The 18,318-nt window shown below is 40.3% G+C and overlaps 1 protein-coding gene across 3 annotated transcripts; it reads right to left on the bottom strand.

Annotated features, from left to right (window-relative positions):
• Positions 1-1,399: 1,399 nt before the first annotated feature.
• tax1bp1b (Tax1 (human T-cell leukemia virus type I) binding protein 1b) lies at positions 1,400-18,316 on the bottom strand. Of its 3 annotated transcripts, XM_069696163.1 has the most exons (18): positions 18,208-18,316; positions 15,373-15,566; positions 11,103-11,205; positions 10,511-10,701; positions 9,469-9,627; positions 8,524-8,672; positions 8,309-8,399; positions 7,336-7,521; positions 6,885-7,136; positions 5,957-6,127; positions 5,488-5,560; positions 5,049-5,167; positions 4,787-4,912; positions 4,143-4,229; positions 3,163-3,358; positions 2,931-3,085; positions 2,736-2,821; positions 1,400-2,428 (listed from the first exon to the last, which is right to left on the bottom strand). In XM_069696163.1, the coding sequence occupies exons 2-18, from the start codon at positions 15,547-15,549 to the stop codon at positions 2,230-2,232; spliced, it is 2,520 nt and encodes an 839-aa protein (XP_069552264.1). In that variant the 5' UTR covers positions 15,550-15,566; positions 18,208-18,316; the 3' UTR covers positions 1,400-2,229. The 3 variants fall into 3 exon arrangements, with proteins under 3 accessions (XP_069552264.1, XP_069552265.1, XP_069552266.1); XM_069696164.1 differs by lacking the exon at positions 4,143-4,229; XM_069696165.1 differs by lacking the exon at positions 4,787-4,912.
• Positions 18,317-18,318: the final 2 nt, after the last annotated feature.

Raw genomic sequence — 18,318 nt, 5'->3', positions numbered from 1 at the left:
AAGGGAATAGAAGGAAAGATTTAGGTGTTTTTACTGAGAAGAGGCACCATTACTTTGCCTCTGTGGTGTCAAACAGTGTCTCATTTGCGCCTAAAATGAAAAAAAAAAATGAATGTGGGTTATAGCATGAGAAGCCAACATGAAAGTATTTGTGCATTTTGAATTCTCTATCAGGTTTAATGTTGATAATCAATTGTTGAACATAACTCGAGTTACATTTTCTTTCATATCACAAGAATTAAAACTTTTTTTTAATCCGTTTTACGGCAAACACGCATGTGTGTGTGTGTGTGTGTGTGTGTGTGTGTGTGTGTGTGTGTGTGTGTGTGAGCACCAAAGGATTATCTCAGGTGATTTTAGCAAGCATTTCAGCACCACAATCCTGCCCAAGTTTTCTGACAGTACTTCTGCTGTTCAGCGGGATCATGGGAACTCCATCACTTTCCTGAAGACCTTAGTAGTTTAACTTCCTACATCCAGTAAGGGATCAAAGCACTTTTTGTAAAAGTTGCCAAACAAATTAGCATTTTTGCCAATACCTTGTTTCTAGTGTGTGTGTGTGTGTGTGTGTGTGTGTGTGTGTGTGTGTGTGTGTGTGTGTGTGTGTGTGTGTGTATATATATACTATAAGTGTACTGTTGCACATTCTCCATTGCTCCATGGAAAGATGGACATCGATCCTCCGGTGCTTTTAGTATTGTGAGATTTCTGTACCAACAGTAGTTGCCTTGAATTGTAAACCATTCCAAAAAAAAAAGTGCAGTAAATGTTTGTATGGCTTCATTTTGACAGTTCATACAAAATTCAGCTGACGGCAGGCGGCCTGTCGGGACTGTTTGCTGCTCACCGACTCTCTGGTCTACTATATGATCATCCATGTCATGGATAATAGGAAAAGATACATTTAGCACATTGATGTTCTCACAGTCCTGCTGTGAGAGAAACACACACACACAGCTCATACTCTGTGCCATAACAATATAATGTCGGTCATCTATGAAGACTTAATAATTATAGTAATGAACCACAGATTAAAAAATACCACAAGATTTATCCACACTGAGCCATTAGGTAAAATCTTCACAGCATGGATGTTCATGTCAAGTAACTACAGCTCAATTGAAAAACTGCAGCAGTATAATACTGTCAGTATGGAGAAAAGTATTTGATATAGTGTACAGTGAATGTATTGTCATGTGTCAAGTGCATTAAATTATATTTTCATATGTTTCTGAAGTTAAAAATACATTACTATGTATGAAAATGTGTATGAAAAGACAAAACGAGAGGTGGTGACGTACTGTATTTTTTCAAAAAGCTGCTTCATGTAAACTTTTGTTACGTTTAGAATAAAGGTCTGTTCCTCGACTCCGGTGTTATTAACTGTGTTCAGACAAAATTCTGTTTCAAACAGACTTTATTAGTTCCTTTCAGGATACATGAAACTCACTGAACTAATGAAACATTTCTATGAATGAAATAACTTAATACGGTAAAAGAGAAGAACAAAAGAAGGAGAATTTAACAGAAGCTCAGCATGCACTGATCAGATATCAAAGTTTTTAAGGATTCAGACACAATCAAATAATCAAAACAAAAGGAAACCTGACAAAAACAAATCTATATCATACACAAAGTATCAAGGCTGTCACAATATCATTGGCTTTAATTATTCTAAAATAGATGATCTGATGATATACTGTATAATTATGTATGGATATAATCACTGAAGATTTCTCCCTGACTGCATATAGTGCACCAAGGCTGCTGTCTATAAAGAATGACCAAATGACTTGAGGAGGGGGGGGAAGCATTTGTTTGCATGTTTTCAATGTGAGTTTGGTAAACACTTATCTCTTTCCCTGATTCGTTACATCCTGTAGTCGAACAGATCTGCGAGAGCCAAGTCCATTTAAAGTCAGTATACATACGTACAACAGTCTAAACCCCCTAAAATCTTCTTCAAATCCAAATGAAGGGAAATTGTCCTCCTATTAAAACAAATAATTTGGGTTTGCAAACAGATTCAGTTGCCCTGCGATATACACTGAATTAAAATGTCATTTTAAAATGTCACGTCACCTCAAAGTGTTTCTCTAAGTAGGAAAGCGAAAGTCAGTATAGTCCTAAAGAGAGGATCGTCACACCATTACATGCAGAAAAGAGTGCAGAGTGATTTATCTCAGTGGTTGACAGGAAGTTGTCAGACTGGATGTGCTGATTTTCTGATTAGTCAAAGTTGAGCGGGTGTGCGTCGAAGTGCGTGAGCACGTGATTCTCAAACACCTTCTGGTCGCAGTCCAGCGGGAATTGCTCGCTGCACATGGGGCAGATTTTCCAGTGGCTCTCCACGTGCTCCTCAAACTTACTCTGGTCGTAGTTGGGTGGGAAGATGACCTCGCATAGCGGACATCGTTTCATGTCCATGCTGCGCACGGGGAGACGACAGTGAAGGAGGAGGAGGAGGAGGAGGAGGGGGGGGAGGAGGGGGGGGGGGCAGGGAGAAGAAGGCTCACGTTAATAAGCAGACAAGCTGTGATGTGGGCAAACCAGGAGCGCAAGCTAATAAAGAGCATCTGTCAGATGCGACGTGGGTGGCCTGCTGTTCAGCTAACACCAACTAAAGGGGGCTGTGCAGCAGAACACGAGCTACAATGCACAGGTTTCGTAAGTGTAGGGTGCAGCAAGCCTTGGACGGCATTTACTCGAGTTTTGGGCATGTGAGGGTGTGTTACCTGGGATCAAAGCAGAAGGCAGTTTGTCCATCATTCACGAATGGGCTGTGCGTTTCAGTTGCCGCGGGCTGTTCGTTGGTATTACCCTGAGAGCGAAGGGGGGGGGAAAACGGCAGATTAATAAATAGACAGTGGACTAAAAAGTTTCCCTTCATACATATTTAATTGCATCCTGCACATGGGAGAGAGGCTTACATTGTTGTTTTGCTTTTCCTCTGACTCCTCGTGGCCTTCTGGCCGGCTGTGGTTGCGGGTGGGTTGGATACACACCACATTGCTGTCCCAGGAGGGCGGGCCCACGGGGGGCAGCCTGAGCGGCTGGTCATCTGAGAACTCCTCGTCTGCCTCGTCTGCAAGGAAAGAATTTGTAAGAGTCCAGCGTTTCTGTAATGGTTGTTGGAGGTCAGTACGTGAAAAGAAAACCAACCTTTGGAGTCTGCGATGGAGTAAGGGTTCCCAAAGTGCAGCTTGCTGGGACTCTGAGAAACCAGAAGAGGAGTCGGGGCGTCCTGGGTGTAAGGGACGGGGTACTGCAGGAATAAAGGCACACTGGACTGGAGGTTCTCCAAACTGGTTTTCTCACTAGAGCCCTGATCTTTACTGCTGCTGCCTTTCTGGAGCTCCTGGGGAACAAAACAGCAGGATTCAAACAGCAAGCAAAGACGACTGGCAAAATTAAATGAAACCCTGGGCATGTACATATTTTGCTAAAAGTTATTTCTCTTTCTTTTCACCTTTATTTGATCAGCATAGTTTCATTGAGTGGAAATCTCTCTTTTACAGGAAAGACCAGATCGCATTCACAGCACAATGCAACCACAGCCTGACCTACTGAGCGTGAAGGGAAAGCACTGCTTTTTCACTTTTCCCACCCAAACCTTCTGGTTTTGGTATGGAACTGACAACCTTCCACACAGACAGGTTGCTTCTCTATAACCTTTAGACCACCACTGCTCCTATATCTGATTCATCTCTCTGTGCCTCCCAGTCTGATAATAAAAGCAACACATCACTGCTCACAGTCAGTTCTTGCTTTTAGACAGTGTAATTAGCGCCTTCGTTAAAAAAGAAACACTTCTCAATTTCAAAGGGAATGGAACTCTGTGTTTTACTGATGTTAGTTGCAGACGCCAAGTTAATTTACAGTCTAAACCTCAAATTGGGTCATTCTAGTCCTCTTAACTACAACAGCATTACCTCCAAGCCGTGTTTAGGTCAGCGAGGACCTTACTGTGGCCCGAAGTAATGGAATGGAAAATAAGAACTCATTTACTTTGCGTCTACAATTAGAGGCATATTAAACACAAACCAGATTGGGAGAGGGAAAATGTCAGGGGTACGGCACATTACAGGGAATTTTTAGAGTGGAAGAAGTCTATAAAAGAGAAAATGAAAGCTGTCACTAACCCCCTCCAGTTTTTCCTTCTCCTTCACAATGAGCGTAAGTGTGTCCTTCAGCCCCTTCAGCTCGCGCCCCTTCTCAGCTACCTGGCTCTGAAGAAGACAAAGGACACAAGAACAGATAACTGAAGAGACATTTTCTATCCTCAAGCTTTTGATGTGCTGCTGATTGAAATATATGTCAGTGAAATGCAGTCAAATCTGAGCGCATTACATTAATTGAGCCCAGCCATAAAAGCCTTCCCTTTGCTGAGGACTGATTTATACACAATACTGCTCGAAGCAAAACAACCTGTTTGAATTCCACAAAGACACTAAGCAAATATCCGCCTGACCTGAGCCAAGCACAGCATTAGCCTGGCAACTAGAGATGACTCCTCCGAGCCAAGCTTTGCTTGTCTCCAGAACCCGACATAAACAGCAGTAAAATGTCGTCTCACAGATAGGCCCGGTCATAAACAACACTGTCAGAGCGACTGTGTTCAAGGGGAGAGATAGCATCAAAGGCTCCATCCTTGAGCTAGACCAGCCATACACAGCGGTAAAAGCACAGGAGAGTTCCAAGACAGGCCTGCTTTGAACACAGCAGAGCATCGCTGGCAGCTGACAGCCCGAGCTGGGCTCAGTCTCTGTACTCTGGCTACACCGACCTTATAACGGTCTTCTTCTGCTGCCAGCTGCAGCTTCAGGTTCTCATTGGTCTTTAGTTGCTCCTTGAATTTCACCTCCATCTTGGCCAGCTCATCAGCAAACATGCAGCTACGCTCCTTCTCCTCCTAAAGAGTGACAAACATAGACCTGCCTGTTTTCATCACACATCATACCTGCGAACTGCATAAGTCCTTCACATGTTTGAACATCAAATCTGGAGAAACATGACCATCAACAGAACACAAAGAATATATGTCTTACCATCAGCATCTGCTTGCATTTTCTGTATTTGTCATTCATGTCAGATGCTTCTCTGCTGATGCCTTTGAGCTTCTCCTGGATGATGGCTTCCAACATGGGCTCAGCAGAACCTGGACTTCCTGCAAAGACAAAGAAGGCCAGTCAGGCAGTGTGCTCAGGCAAAGCAACCACAAGTATGACCCAATTATTCATTCATTACTTAACAAAAATTAAAAAAAAAAAAAAAAAAAAAAATTGGCAACCCACCAATAAGCTTAAGAGTGAAAAATAAAACTGTTGATCGACTGATTTTAAAGGCAAAATAAAAGGAAATGCATGCAATTAACCTAAGAAACCATTCTGGTGGGTAACTTCAGCAATGTTGATCATTAATTACATTTTCTAAACAAGCAATTATTCATTCCATAGTTTAAAACTTGCCAAAATTAGACATGGGTACCTGGCACAGATGTGTCCGGACTCACTGATGCAGGGACTGCAGCAGCCTCTTGTCCTGAGCTTCTCTTCAGCTCCTACAGATACAAAAAAAAAAAAAAAAAAACAAGTGGTGAAAATACACTTAAATACAACGAGACACAAACAACTGAGAAGAGAACAAAACCTAGCAGAGAAAGACATTGTGAATTAACACAGGTATGAGCTGGATACACAGGAGGACCTGGAGACAGCATAAAGAAATATACAAAAAGATAAAAACACAAACAACAGGCATGTAGTCCTGTACAAATATCTTATTAAAGCACACTGATTGCTAATGAAAATAAATGTGTCTGATCTCATCGGCTTGAATCTGAGGGCGTTTAATGTGACAGGCAGGCACAGTGTTAACGAAATCCAATACAAGTTCTGTTCCTTCACTTGTTGGGGCATGGACACAGTATGTCGGCAGGTATCTGGGGGGGACCTACCCCTTGCTGTTCTGAGACTTTAAGCAAATGTTTTTGCAGTCGCTGACATTCCTTGTATTTCTCCTTGTAGTGTTCTGCAGCCATGTGCAGCCGCAGCTTTAGGTCCTCCACCTCTCTCTGTAGCTCTGCTACAACAGCTGGCTCTGCAGCAGCTTCCTCCTCTGCTTTTGCCTGTTATAATAAAACATTACAGCAGAACAGATCAGACACCAGCGACGTCAATGGGCCAACTGCAAAGGCCACTATGACACTGTGGAGATAAAAGGGAAATCCGTACAAAAAGTCTCTTTAGGCTGTAAATCCTCATCTACAATGACTAACACTGTTGTAATGTCAAAGGCGTGCGATCAACTGATTTTTTTTTTTTTATTATTTTTTTTTTTTAGTGCATGACAGGCAAACAGTAAAAAGCAACTATGGAAAAAAATGATGGCCTCCTTTAAAAAGGTAGAAGCAGTTAAACTGCTGCGAGAGAAATGTTTTGTTTCTGTTTCCATTATTTCTTCTATTATTTCTCACTGGATTTAACCAAACATAGCATACCTACAGTACAGTTGGGCAATTATACACAGTGCTATTATGATTTATTATCTTTTAGTTGTGTGACATTCTGTATCTAAATATATGTAGATGAATAGACATTGGCCTCGTACTTCTGTTATCATGAAATTATCATTTTAGATGTTACTTATATTTATGATGCTAATTATTTAACATGTGATTTAACATGTTACCAAATATTATGAAATATTTGTACAACAATTTGAAATTCAGTGCTTTTTGTCTCCGTGCTCCTTACGATTCTGGGTCACACAATACTTACACTTGCTCATCAGGATATCTGACACGTCTAATAATAGAAGTAGTATTTCATACAAAGCTCACTCAAACAACATAGCCTGTCATGCTCTGTGATTTTCATGCTTACTGCTTCCTGCGTGGCCTCGGCCTTCATCTGCTCCACCATTCGCTCCAGGCGCCCGCACTGGGCCTGAGCCTCGGCCTTGGCCTGCCGGAGGGCATCAGCCTCGAGCTTCATGTGGTACAGTTCGGACATGGTGCGGTCACGTGTGCTAGAGGCATCCCTCAACTCAGCAGCCAGCAAGGAGGACTGCTGCTGGTTGGCCTGGAGCTGCTCCTCCTTCTGCCGCAGCTGCTCCTTCAGGGCTTTCATTTCACCCTGCCAGAAACATACACATCTCAAAGCAAATGTTTTCATTTCTGTAAAGTGACTAAAGATGTTTTACTAAGTGCCATTATTGATATTCCTTTTTTTTTTTTCCTTAAATCTTTAAATTATAATGTAATATATTAATCAAGTTAAATAATGTATAATCTATTTGGTGAATTTTTAAGCCTGAAAACAAAATTGTTTATACCAGGGGGGAACCTTTGGCCAGGATCTCTCTGTACTGCTTTTCCTTCTCAGTGACGCATGTCTGCAGGCGTCCCACCTCCTCTTTAAACTGGGCAATGGTGTTTTCCTTGTTCACATCCACAGACTTCAGCATCTGCAGCTCTGCACTCAGTTTAGTGTTCTCCAGCTCCCGGTTTTTCAGATGAATCTAGGGCACACACACACAGATGAAATGAACACACACACACACACACACACACACACACACACACACACACACACACACACACACACACACACACACACACACACACAAGAAGTTATAAAACACATGCAAAGTTATAAAACATGAAGTTGTTGGCTTTTTCCTCATTTATACCAACACCAATCACTATCATGTACCAAAGAGCATATTAAAAAAAGGACTATTAAAATAAATGTTGCATGACTTCAGTTACAAAACAGAGATTGAGATAGGGCCATAAAGTTGTCCTTTTGCAAGAGTCCCAGTGTGATGGTGCAAGTTAAATTAGGTACGGGTTTTTGGCTCTGTTTCTGTGGCGGCACTATAGTACGCGGCACTCCCAGTTCCTGTGCAGTTCCCACCACAACAAAGACACAGAAACACCAGACGGACCAGAAGACAGAGTGAGGCATGCCCTGTTTAGACTAAAATGTTGGGCCAGGGTATACAAAATAATCCCAGTAGTAAAGTGAAAAAACAGGAAAGAAACCTCTAAAGTTGGTGAATCTAAAATAACAAGAATTTGGTAAATTGGATAGATTGTAAAGCCATCACTAATTAAACAGCCACAGTTAAGGCAATTCTTTTTTCAAAAATGACATGAAAGTACTAAATTGTTACTTACCTGAACCCTGACAACCTTATTTTGGATTAACCTTTATATGATAACACAATATTTTTTAAGGATTATAATATACCTTTTAAGGAAATACATATTAGCAATTTACAACAACAAAAAAGGATCCATTACCTTGTAAAGTTCCTTCTCATCTTTCTCATTCTTGAGATGAGATTCAAGAGCCTCCTTCTCTGCTGTGAGTTTCTTCACTCTATCCTTGAGACTAAAGAAAAGGCCGTCACAGATCGAATTACCCATCACAGTGTCTCTTTGCACAAAATAATTTTCTGTTCATATCACCAATACAAGCAATCCCCCGCCCCATTACCTGTGAATTGAGAACTCACCTGTCCAGCTCGGTTTCCTTTTGAAGGCCCTTCTGTGTGACTCCAATCAGATCCTCCTCCAGCTGGATGATTCTGGCTGTGGCTTCCTCCAGTCTCCTCTTCACCTCCTCCTTCTCCTCCAGCACCGCCTGGGAACAATGCTGCACATCCTGGGAAGCAGAAGATGGTAGAGGCTCAGCAATGTGCATAATCTAATGTATCATTATTCTTATTCATTAAATAAATAATATACTTCAATTTGTGTTCTGACATACAGGAATCAAGATAGGTTCAAATCTGACATGACAAAATATAACCTTTCATCGTAACGATTTTATTGTCTTGCGAAATGCAAAATGAACATTAAAGCTCAGCGCAGAGTTTCAAACTTCAAAAAGGAAAAAATATTTTTATTTTTTTTTACAGTTTGTTTATAGGCAGAATTTTGGAATCTTTATATTCACACCACATAAAAAAATCATATAAAAGTATAGTCATAAAATTAACAGCCACAAAATCTGTAATCATGTTTTCATCTGAAAGCTGTTTTAAAAAGCAGCCGATTTATGGCAGAGGACGGCTAAATGAATTATCACTGACAATTCTTTTAAGACTTAATGCTATGCTATAAAAAAGCGGAATTACAACTTTGATAATACAGACATTCATATCTGACATATTCCTTCAGTGTATCATGAGTTTGTAAGGCTCTGCATGTTTGCACTGCTTCACTAGGGGGTGCTAAGAGACTGTTTGGCCAAATGTAAAAAGGTCATTTGAATAAGTACAAGAAAAAGACATTCATCAAATGAATTAATGAAGTCATTTTTTTTCAGCATGTGCCGCTGATTTAAGTTACAACGACAATATATAACAGAAATTGAAGAAGGCGTCTATGTTTCATTCACCAGCCAGAAAAGAAATAAATAGGACTTCACCCGTTCATACTCCTGGTTCTTGCCTTACTTGGTTCTCTCTCCTCAGCTGAGCACAGGTCTCCTTCTGCTGTGCAAACTCCTCCTGCAGGGTCTCCTTCTCTGCATCCAACTGCTCCTTCTCCTGCTGCAGGAGGGCCATGTTTTTAAGCAGCTCCTCTTTCTCTCTCTGGGCTTCTTCCACTTTTTGCTGCACAAAAAAAAAAATGCAAACAAACAAATAAATAGATTGTTCAAGATGTTTAAATGTTTGACATTTAAGGTAAGGTATTTATATAGTGCCTTATCATACACAAGGCAACCCAATGTGCTCCAAAGAAATTCAATGAAGCAGAGCAAGTACAAACATGAGGAGTAAAACAGGAAAACCAAAAGGAGTACAAAAGTCTACAAAGAACAACTAAAAAGCTTAAAAAAAATACTTTTTTTTTTTTTTTTTAAACATGGAAACATCAGCCAATAATAAAGACATTTTGTTGAAAGCAACTCAAAAGAAATGAATCTTAAGCCTAGATGTGAAAATGCTCAGATTCCAGTCTCAGGTCTTCTGCCATCTTGTTCCAACAGCACAGTGGCTAAAAGCAACTTCACCAGTTTTTGTTTTAGTCTCGAGAACAGCTACCCGTCTCGAGCCAGACGACTTGAGGGGTCTGCAGGGTTCGTACTGGATCAGTAGATCAGATAAGTGCTTTGGACGTAAGCCATTTAATGATTTATGGACAAGTAATGGTATTTTGAAGTTGATTCTTTCCAATGAAGGGATCCAATACGTAGAGTTATGTGCTGAGTTTTTTGGGTTCTTGTTACAACTCTGGCAGCGACTGAAACTGTCTGATTGATGTCTTAGACATTAGTCCAGCGTGATAGAGGTGAATGTACAAGTTTCTCTAAACCGGGATTTAATAATTTATTGTATTTGGAAGTGACACCACTCTGGTGAAATTATATTTTTCACTATCCTACACTGTTGCAGTGAGAAAGAATTGAGATTTAATTAGCATTGTTGGTTGTGACAGCAAACAAGCCCGATCAACATTTACGCATTGAGTACTACTGCTTGAGGCTCACTGTACCTCAAGGAAACCAGCCTTGGTGGTGACCACCAGGATGTCGGAGTTGCATTCATCCTCCACAGTCAGCAGCTCGTCATCTGAGGGGCTGTTGGCACGAAACAGGAACGGTGTGCTGGCCCCCCGGATCTCTCCTTTGTGGGTCACATAGCAAAACTGGTAGAACTCCCCGTCGTCATTGGGCACATAATATCCTGGGGAACAATGAGATGACGTGACATTAGTCCTGCACACGTGCATACTTATCCTTAAGTTTCAACAAAGTCACATAAAAAAGTGCCGAAACTGCTGGTGCTGTGGGAGTTTCGTGATCTAGAGCACACATTGCGACGCATGTGGGGAGTTGTTGGCTTGAATCTAAAAAGCAAATCAGACATGTCTTTCTTCCCCTGGTGTCAGTTTCCATTACTTGATGAAGAGTGACATAAAAGGATATAAAAAAAAAAAAACACATAAACTCAAATGTCATTAACACCAGAACAGACGTGTGTGGGGAGAGTTTCTCATTTCACTCTATACAATCCTCCAAACAGCGCTGTGATATGTGGTTATTAAAAAGGTGTCAAAGTGATAGAAAACGTTGGTATGATCTTACCCTGAAAGACCACCGTTCTGTTGACTGCGGTGCCTTCCACATAATTCTCAGGGAGAGGCGACCACAAGAATGTGTAATAGTCCCTCGCTGTGCTCCAACCAACCTGTGAGACATTGTGGGGAATCCATTCAACCAGACGCTCCCACCACATCAGTGCAGGATAATAACAATGGAGAACTAACAGGGAGACTTTTCCGAATCCACAGTGTCACTTCCAAAATATCTAAAACTGGTTTATTACAGTAATCATGGTTTTTGTTTTAATCTATGTTAGGATGACAGTGTAACAACATGCTTACTGTGAAACATTTTTTTTGCTAAGAAGGAAACTTATCATCTGGAAACCACTCCTGGTCACCATGTGCATGTGGCCTGGCCCTTGTCATGAACAAGCCTAACTGTGGAAATGTAGCTACAACTCACTTCTAGCAGGAAGAGGAAAATAGGTGAAAATTTTATACATAGGCAACTTGAAAATGAAAACCAAAATGTAATTATACGTCTGTTATGTGTTGTTAACTGATGGCTGATGAGGGGGAAGTGCAGAAAATACATCCATAACTTCAGACTGGTGCCATAAAACTGTCAAAGAACATCAGTGTCACATTGAGCTGGCTGGTTTGCAGTGTGCACATACACACATAGGGACACACACACATGTATCCACAACAAGCCCAATAAAAACAGCCTCTGCCACAAAACATAGTTTTAGTCATGTGATGTGTCTTAAGCTTTTTTTCTGCGCAGTTTTTTTTAAATATTCATCCAAGCACATAACATTGTAATGCACACTGAACAGACAGCTGTCAGAGATACTGCTTCTGGTGTGGGCAGACTTTTTGTTTTGTTTTGTTTTGTTTTGTTTTAAATGTCTGGCCACTGTATTTTCTCACCTGTGTGCAAACAGCCTACAGCTACAATACTGTGAGTGTTCATCAGAGCCAGAGATAGAAGGCCCGGGTGCTCCAAAACCCCCAATTGTTACCAGCGCTGTTCCAGCCTCCAGCAGTAAAGAACAGGAAGCAATTAAAACATGCACCTAGTTAGTGAGTGTCTTTACTGAAGGCTAGCCCTCACCAGTCCACTCATTAGAGCTGCAGAGGTGGTGGTGGTGGCTGAAAACTCCTCGAGGAACTTAAAACAGACTGGTCTGCAATGTGTATAAATAAAAAGACAGGAGGCAGAGACAGTGTGGGGCTAACATAAAAAAAATAAACAGTAGATTGGTGACTAAGGCACTCGTGCAAAAGTAAAACTGCTAAAGTAAAATTTCCAAAACCTAGAAGAAGTTAAAAAAAAACATACGAGCACAGAGCCTAACAACGCACCAGGTATTTTAGTTTTAACATGACTTTTCACCAACATTCAACAAAGTCACACTTTAGCATGGAAGCTGACAGAGACGTTGGTGGTCACATGACTGCAGGAGGTGATGTATTGTCTATGCGCCAGTCACACTGTACAAACTCATAAGTGAGTTGTTCATGAATCATTACAGAGAGGTTTGCTCAGCGACAGCTTGATTATAAAGCATGGCTTTACTTACTCCGTGGCCAACAACCTGTCCCAACAACATTCCTCCATGAAGCCGAGCACAGCTCACATCTAGCTGTACGGTAAATGTTCCAATAGCAACGGGTAGAAGGCTGCTTTTGTCTGTGTGCTAACAAGAACCTGTCTCTCATTTATTTATCATCAACAGCACACTTAGGTTTTGTTTGATTTACCAATTCAATTTTAGTAGTCAATTTAAACATGTGTAAATTATTTTATGTTCACAGATTTGAACATAAACAAAAAATCTGAAAATATTTGATTTTGAGTTTAATCCTAATCCAGTTTACAGACAGTTGTGCTGTCAACTCAACCGTAAGACATTTTTAGCCTGACCAACAGTACATCACTTAACTAATATCATATCTGGATCATGTAATCAGGTCAAAAATAGATTTAAAAAAACAAAAACCCTGGAGAAAATGGCAGCACTCCAAACCACCTCAGGAGGAATCTGCTCTGATTCACCTTTTGCCAAATGTAACTAAATCTGGTTCATGGAGCTGACACTGACGTATAGCATATCCTGGTATTTTTATCTATGCAAATGAAAGACCTTGGCACCAAACGCCCCATCTGTTAACACTGCCAGGAAGATGTTCATGATTTAAAAGCCTCCACTCAGCCTTTACCAGTTGCAGTTTGGTTGGAAGCTCAAGAAGTTAGTGATTTTAAGATCAATACTGCGGTTTGGTGCGTATCTCAAGCTAATCACAAAGTGATGTGGCATCCAGCTACAATGGAGTGCTGACGCCAGGATTTTAACAGCCTCCAGATAATACCTGATCCACCCCTAATAACTTAACATGACCTAATTTCTCAGTGAGGGCAGGGGAAAAACTTCTGTATATAGCCAGATACAAACCCACACAAAATAACAAATAAAACACAATAAGTAAATGCATTGTGTGACATTGACTTTTCAAAACAGAATAAATATAGTCTTTTCGTCACTGTGACCAATACTTTAACCATTTAAATCTGTTCTATTCAGCAAAACTGAAACAATTTATTTTGGCTATCCTTATTGGATTACACTATGCTATAAAAATAAACGCATGACACAAGCATATTTGTGTCTTCGACTTCATGAGCAAGAACCGGGGTGAAGTTCACTGTGTAATAAACTGTGTACCTCAGACCGAAAGCAATTTACACTCATCTTATTCCTTATAACAAGTCAAATCAGTAAAAGTTACTGGCACACTGATTACAGCCTTAAAGTGAGCAAAATAAAAGCCTGTGCTTAAGATGTTTATTACTAGATCTACCAGTTTATTAAGCACAGTTGTACAATTTGGTGTAATCCAATACGACGTCCCAGCAGTAAACTATACAGTCATGTCAAAGACTGTGGTTAGTGGAGTATTGTACTCCGTTATATTAAAACGAGTCCATATAACTTTTGAAAGAGGAACTAACCCAATATTCATCTACTAGATGAAAAGTTACATTCATTTACACACAATAAAATGCACCCTTATGTAATTCAACACATTCGGGGGTTTTGCCACTACAGCTGTACTTGGTCGGGTACGACAAGGAGCTATGGGTGGCTACAGTTGGTTGCTGTGTAACCAACATTACTCAGTCGGTTTGCTGACTTTATACTTCTCTACTCCTGTGACTTTTATAGTACAATTTTATCATTTCATTTTCATCTCCGTAACTTTGCAACTTTACTTTGAAAACAAAAAAGCTAGGCTTTATCTAATATTTATCCATTCTTCAGTTCCATCAATAAACACTTGACACCAGAAGCACAATCAAGAATAACGCAACAGAAACAGAGAGAGACGTAAAATGGAGGGTTTTTTGTTAATTTTGCTGTGATTTAAAGGTCCCATATTGTAAAAATTCAGATGTCTGCTCTCGGCATGGCCCACTGTCCCACCTTATGTCTGGAAGTAAACACAGAGAACTCGTACCTTTGTGGGGCTAGCAAGCTACAAGACCCGCCTGGGTGTGCGTCACTCCAAAAACAGTCAGCCAATCAAAAGACGCATTAATATCAATGTGCCTTAACGACACAGACACAAAACAGTCTGTTCTTAGTAGAGCTCCAGAGAGATACTTAACACAGGAAATGTTACACTATGCTAAAACAAATATCTTAGGGATATCCAAAGTGCAATTAAAACACTGTAAAAGTGTAAAATATGGGACCTTTAATCTCAGCTTCGATCTTATCTCTGGTCGATAAAAAAACATGATTTTCTGAAAAAGCCTGGCGCAATCTACGATTCTCTACAGATGCAGCTAAAATAAATTACTGCCACTGTAATGGATTTAATGTGCTCCTATAACAAGATCCATGTGGGACACTCAAGCTTGTAGTGGGAGTTAAAATGCTCCACTCCCTCTGCCAAGCTCATTTTTCAAATAAACATGATTAACACTACACTCAAAAGCGCTTTGATTTTCTCACGACTTAATAAATACTGATACCATCTTTTTAGTCAAATCTCAATCATGTCATTTCTTCAAGATTAAATTATGAAGCAAAGCTGTAAAATGTTCACTGGCACAGATATACAGATTTTATGTTAAGGTAAGATCGGCAAGATGTCACGGCTCCATACAAATAGTTATCAGACAACATATATTCAAGATTATATGTTTAAGTCACAAGAATACACACTGAACTGCTTCTGCAACTATGAACTTATAATATGTATTCAAAGGCTTCAATAAAACAGTGAAGTGGATTAATCACCTTGAATATGCCCACCCAGTCCTTTGGATGTGGTTTGATGAACTGCGTCAGGGTATAGTGACACTCCAGTGCAGCGTGGGGCAGGTAGCTCTTCCCCACATTCTGGAAGATGACGTGGGCAAAGTTTGATGTGTCCATGTTGTTGCCTAATAACGTCCCGTCCAGGAACAGTGCCATATATCACTCAAGAGCGGCTACACAGGAGGAGACAAGCAATAAAACATCCATTTTAACATTCAAAGAAAGACAGAAGTCAGACAGCAAATGTGATGCAATCATTATTTAAGGATAAAACATTATAGTTTTATAATCCAGACAAAGAATCTTGTGCTTGTTAATTAATTTGCCATCCCATTGTACTTTAGCTTCTCAGTAAGCCATCCAGTGAGGTCATCAAGAGGACAGGCAAGTCATATGATGTGTGTTTACGTGATATGCTTTCCTCTTGTCAAACTTGAATAAAAGAAAAAAAAAGTGTTGGGTAGTCATTGTCAACATATGAAGTTGAAAAAAAATCAAAGTTTGTCATCAAGAATTTGCTCTCAAATAAACAACAAAATGATACTCTGACAGGGGGAAACCCAGGCAGAGCTGGAGAAACCCAAATTTACTGATCAAGTCATGACGGACAAAACATGCTACTGAAAATGGTACTGTGACTTTATCCATACAACTTTAATTCATCTGTAACACCCTTGGTACCTATCTCAAGCTAGTTATACCTTTCAGTGGGCTCTGAATTGGTCCATTTGGCACTTTGTACTTCCAATCTATTACATTTAAGAGGGACACATTGTACTTTCTACTTCATTACATTTATTTGACAGTGGTTGAGGGTAAGTGTTGTCAGCTGAAGTAACAAATTCCTAGCAAGGAAAAAATACTGGCTAAGCTATCCGGATCAGCAGGTGTCATTTTAGAAGCTGCTTAAAAACAAAACGGACCTTTCAATTTTTGATTGTACCACAACTAGCTATGTTACCGGCAGTAAAAATGTCATGAACCCAAAGTAAGAGTGCAGAGAATGATTCTATGCCTGAAAGTTTTCTCCTCACTTGGACAAAGGTGTGCTGGGGACCTTTGGATACCGATGTTTGATTTGGCCAACAAAGTAGGTTTGGGTGGTGACACATGACAACATCCAACAAGCGTTTTTTTTTTCTCAACACAGTATTGTTCGTTTTACAGCAGCTGCTAAAGTTAATAAATAACAGACTTCTTTCCTGTCTTTGGTCAATTCAAACAATATCACCTGGCTGCTTATAGGTTTTTTTTGTTGAGTGTGTGCTACAAGAGAGGAAATTTGACAAAAAGGAACCAAAGGATTTGGGGGGAAGGCATCAGAAGCTCCTGCATCCTGGTACACGTCGACATTGTCTGCAGGGCTCGACAAGCAGGACAATTTTGGAAAAACTCAGTTTTCTCTTTGTAATATAACAACCACTAAGGAACTGGCCACTGACGTCTTTAAAAAGAAAAATCAGTGTGTAGTCTGGGTCACATTTCACATATATGAGTTGTAAACAGCTCCACCAAAAAGTATTTTTCTCTCTAAATCTCTCATATTAATTAATTTCAATAAACATTCAACGTTTCCAATATCTCACCAAAAATCTAAGATTAGAGAAAAATAAAAACTGATGTGCATCAGAAAATAGTTTTTTCTTCTTTTCTCTCCCAGTAATTACCTGATGACATTTCATATTCATCTGTTGACGCTGTATATAAAACTGTATATAAAGTAGTTCAAACTCACTGCTTACACACTGATGTTTCATTATATTATTGTAATGATGTCCTATATACTAATATGTCAGTCAAAGGGACCAAATCGATACCCTTAATTTAATATTTTAAACAACATTTTGGTGCTAATACTCTTGTACTCAAGTGGGATTTGTCATTCAGGACTTGTAAAACAATATTTTTACAATGCAGGATCTAAATATTTATTTCGCCACTGGGCAGCACACAGTACACTTGGTATATGATCGTCTTTATACATATTACAATGGTTGATATTCTTATTTGAGTTTGCAAGGAAAAGACTAATAACCCACTTTGCATTTAAATTTTGGCCTCTTTTGTTCTATTCAGGTACATTCGTGTTAAATCCCGGCACAGTGACACCTTTAGATATTAATGACAGCAGAGAGACTTGTTGAACAATTCACCTGGATTTAAAGTCCACACTGAAAACAAGGCCACGTGAGTGACGCTGACGTGAGTTCAACGTCAAGAGGATTTTTCCACCTGGGCCTCTGCTGGTCTAATTGTGTCTGACGTAATTAGGCCTGTGACTGTCAAAACATCTCCCCGGCTGATGATCGAAAACTGAACAGAGTTGTCACCCACGGCAAAAAAAAAACAGATGTCTCTCCCCCCCCCCCCCCCACCTCCCCCCTCAACCCGATGGATGACCCTGAATAATAATTTTGCTAAAAGTCAATAGTAATGGCTGAAACTGCACAAGTGGAAACTACAAGTTTCGAGGCGAGGCCCTGACGTGACCACACTGATCACATCTGGCTAGTTAGCTGCGCAGCTAACTGGCCAACATCAGCTACATACTTTGCCAGACGCGATTCAACATTAACGGTGAAGAGACACGTGTCTCCTGAGAAATGTTTAATTACAGAGCAAAAAAAAAATATTCACTTTAGGTCCTTAAACGACAAAGTTAGTTTCGGTGCTGCGAACCGGAGGACAAGGTTAAAGCTAACGTAAACAGTTCGCAGCGGCGTTTCGAGGCAGCCGTTTAAACACGCGTCGATCAGACGGGAAAGTCGACAGCTGTTTTCTTTGTCATGTTTATAAAATAGATCTTGATCATACCTCGTTGCCATGTTGAACAGGAGCTGAAATACCAATATATCACAGAAACAAACGTTGACGCAGTTCAGTACTTTCCCCGTGTCCTCTTCCTGGAATAATAACAACATTGCG

Source organism: Brachyistius frenatus, unplaced genomic scaffold (genome assembly GCF_029030835.1).
Source record: "Brachyistius frenatus isolate BFR_SWC_R1_liver_20210118 unplaced genomic scaffold, ASM2903083v1 Contig_20, whole genome shotgun sequence".
NCBI classification, from domain to species: Eukaryota; Metazoa; Chordata; class Actinopteri; family Embiotocidae; genus Brachyistius; species Brachyistius frenatus.
This window is presented reverse-complemented; position numbering and strand designations above follow the sequence as displayed.

Coding starts and splice junctions, on each gene's coding strand:
- tax1bp1b (XM_069696163.1), bottom strand. CDS start 15,549: ATGGCACTGTTCCTGGACGGGACGTTATTAGGCAACAACATGGACACA. Junction 7,137..7,335: donor TGGCCAAAGGTTCCCCCCTG/GTATAAACAATT, acceptor TGTTTCTGGCAG/GGTGAAATGAAAGCCCTGAA. Junction 3,359..4,142: donor AGAAGGAAAAACTGGAGGGG/GTTAGTGACAGC, acceptor TTTGTTCCCCAG/GAGCTCCAGAAAGGCAGCAG.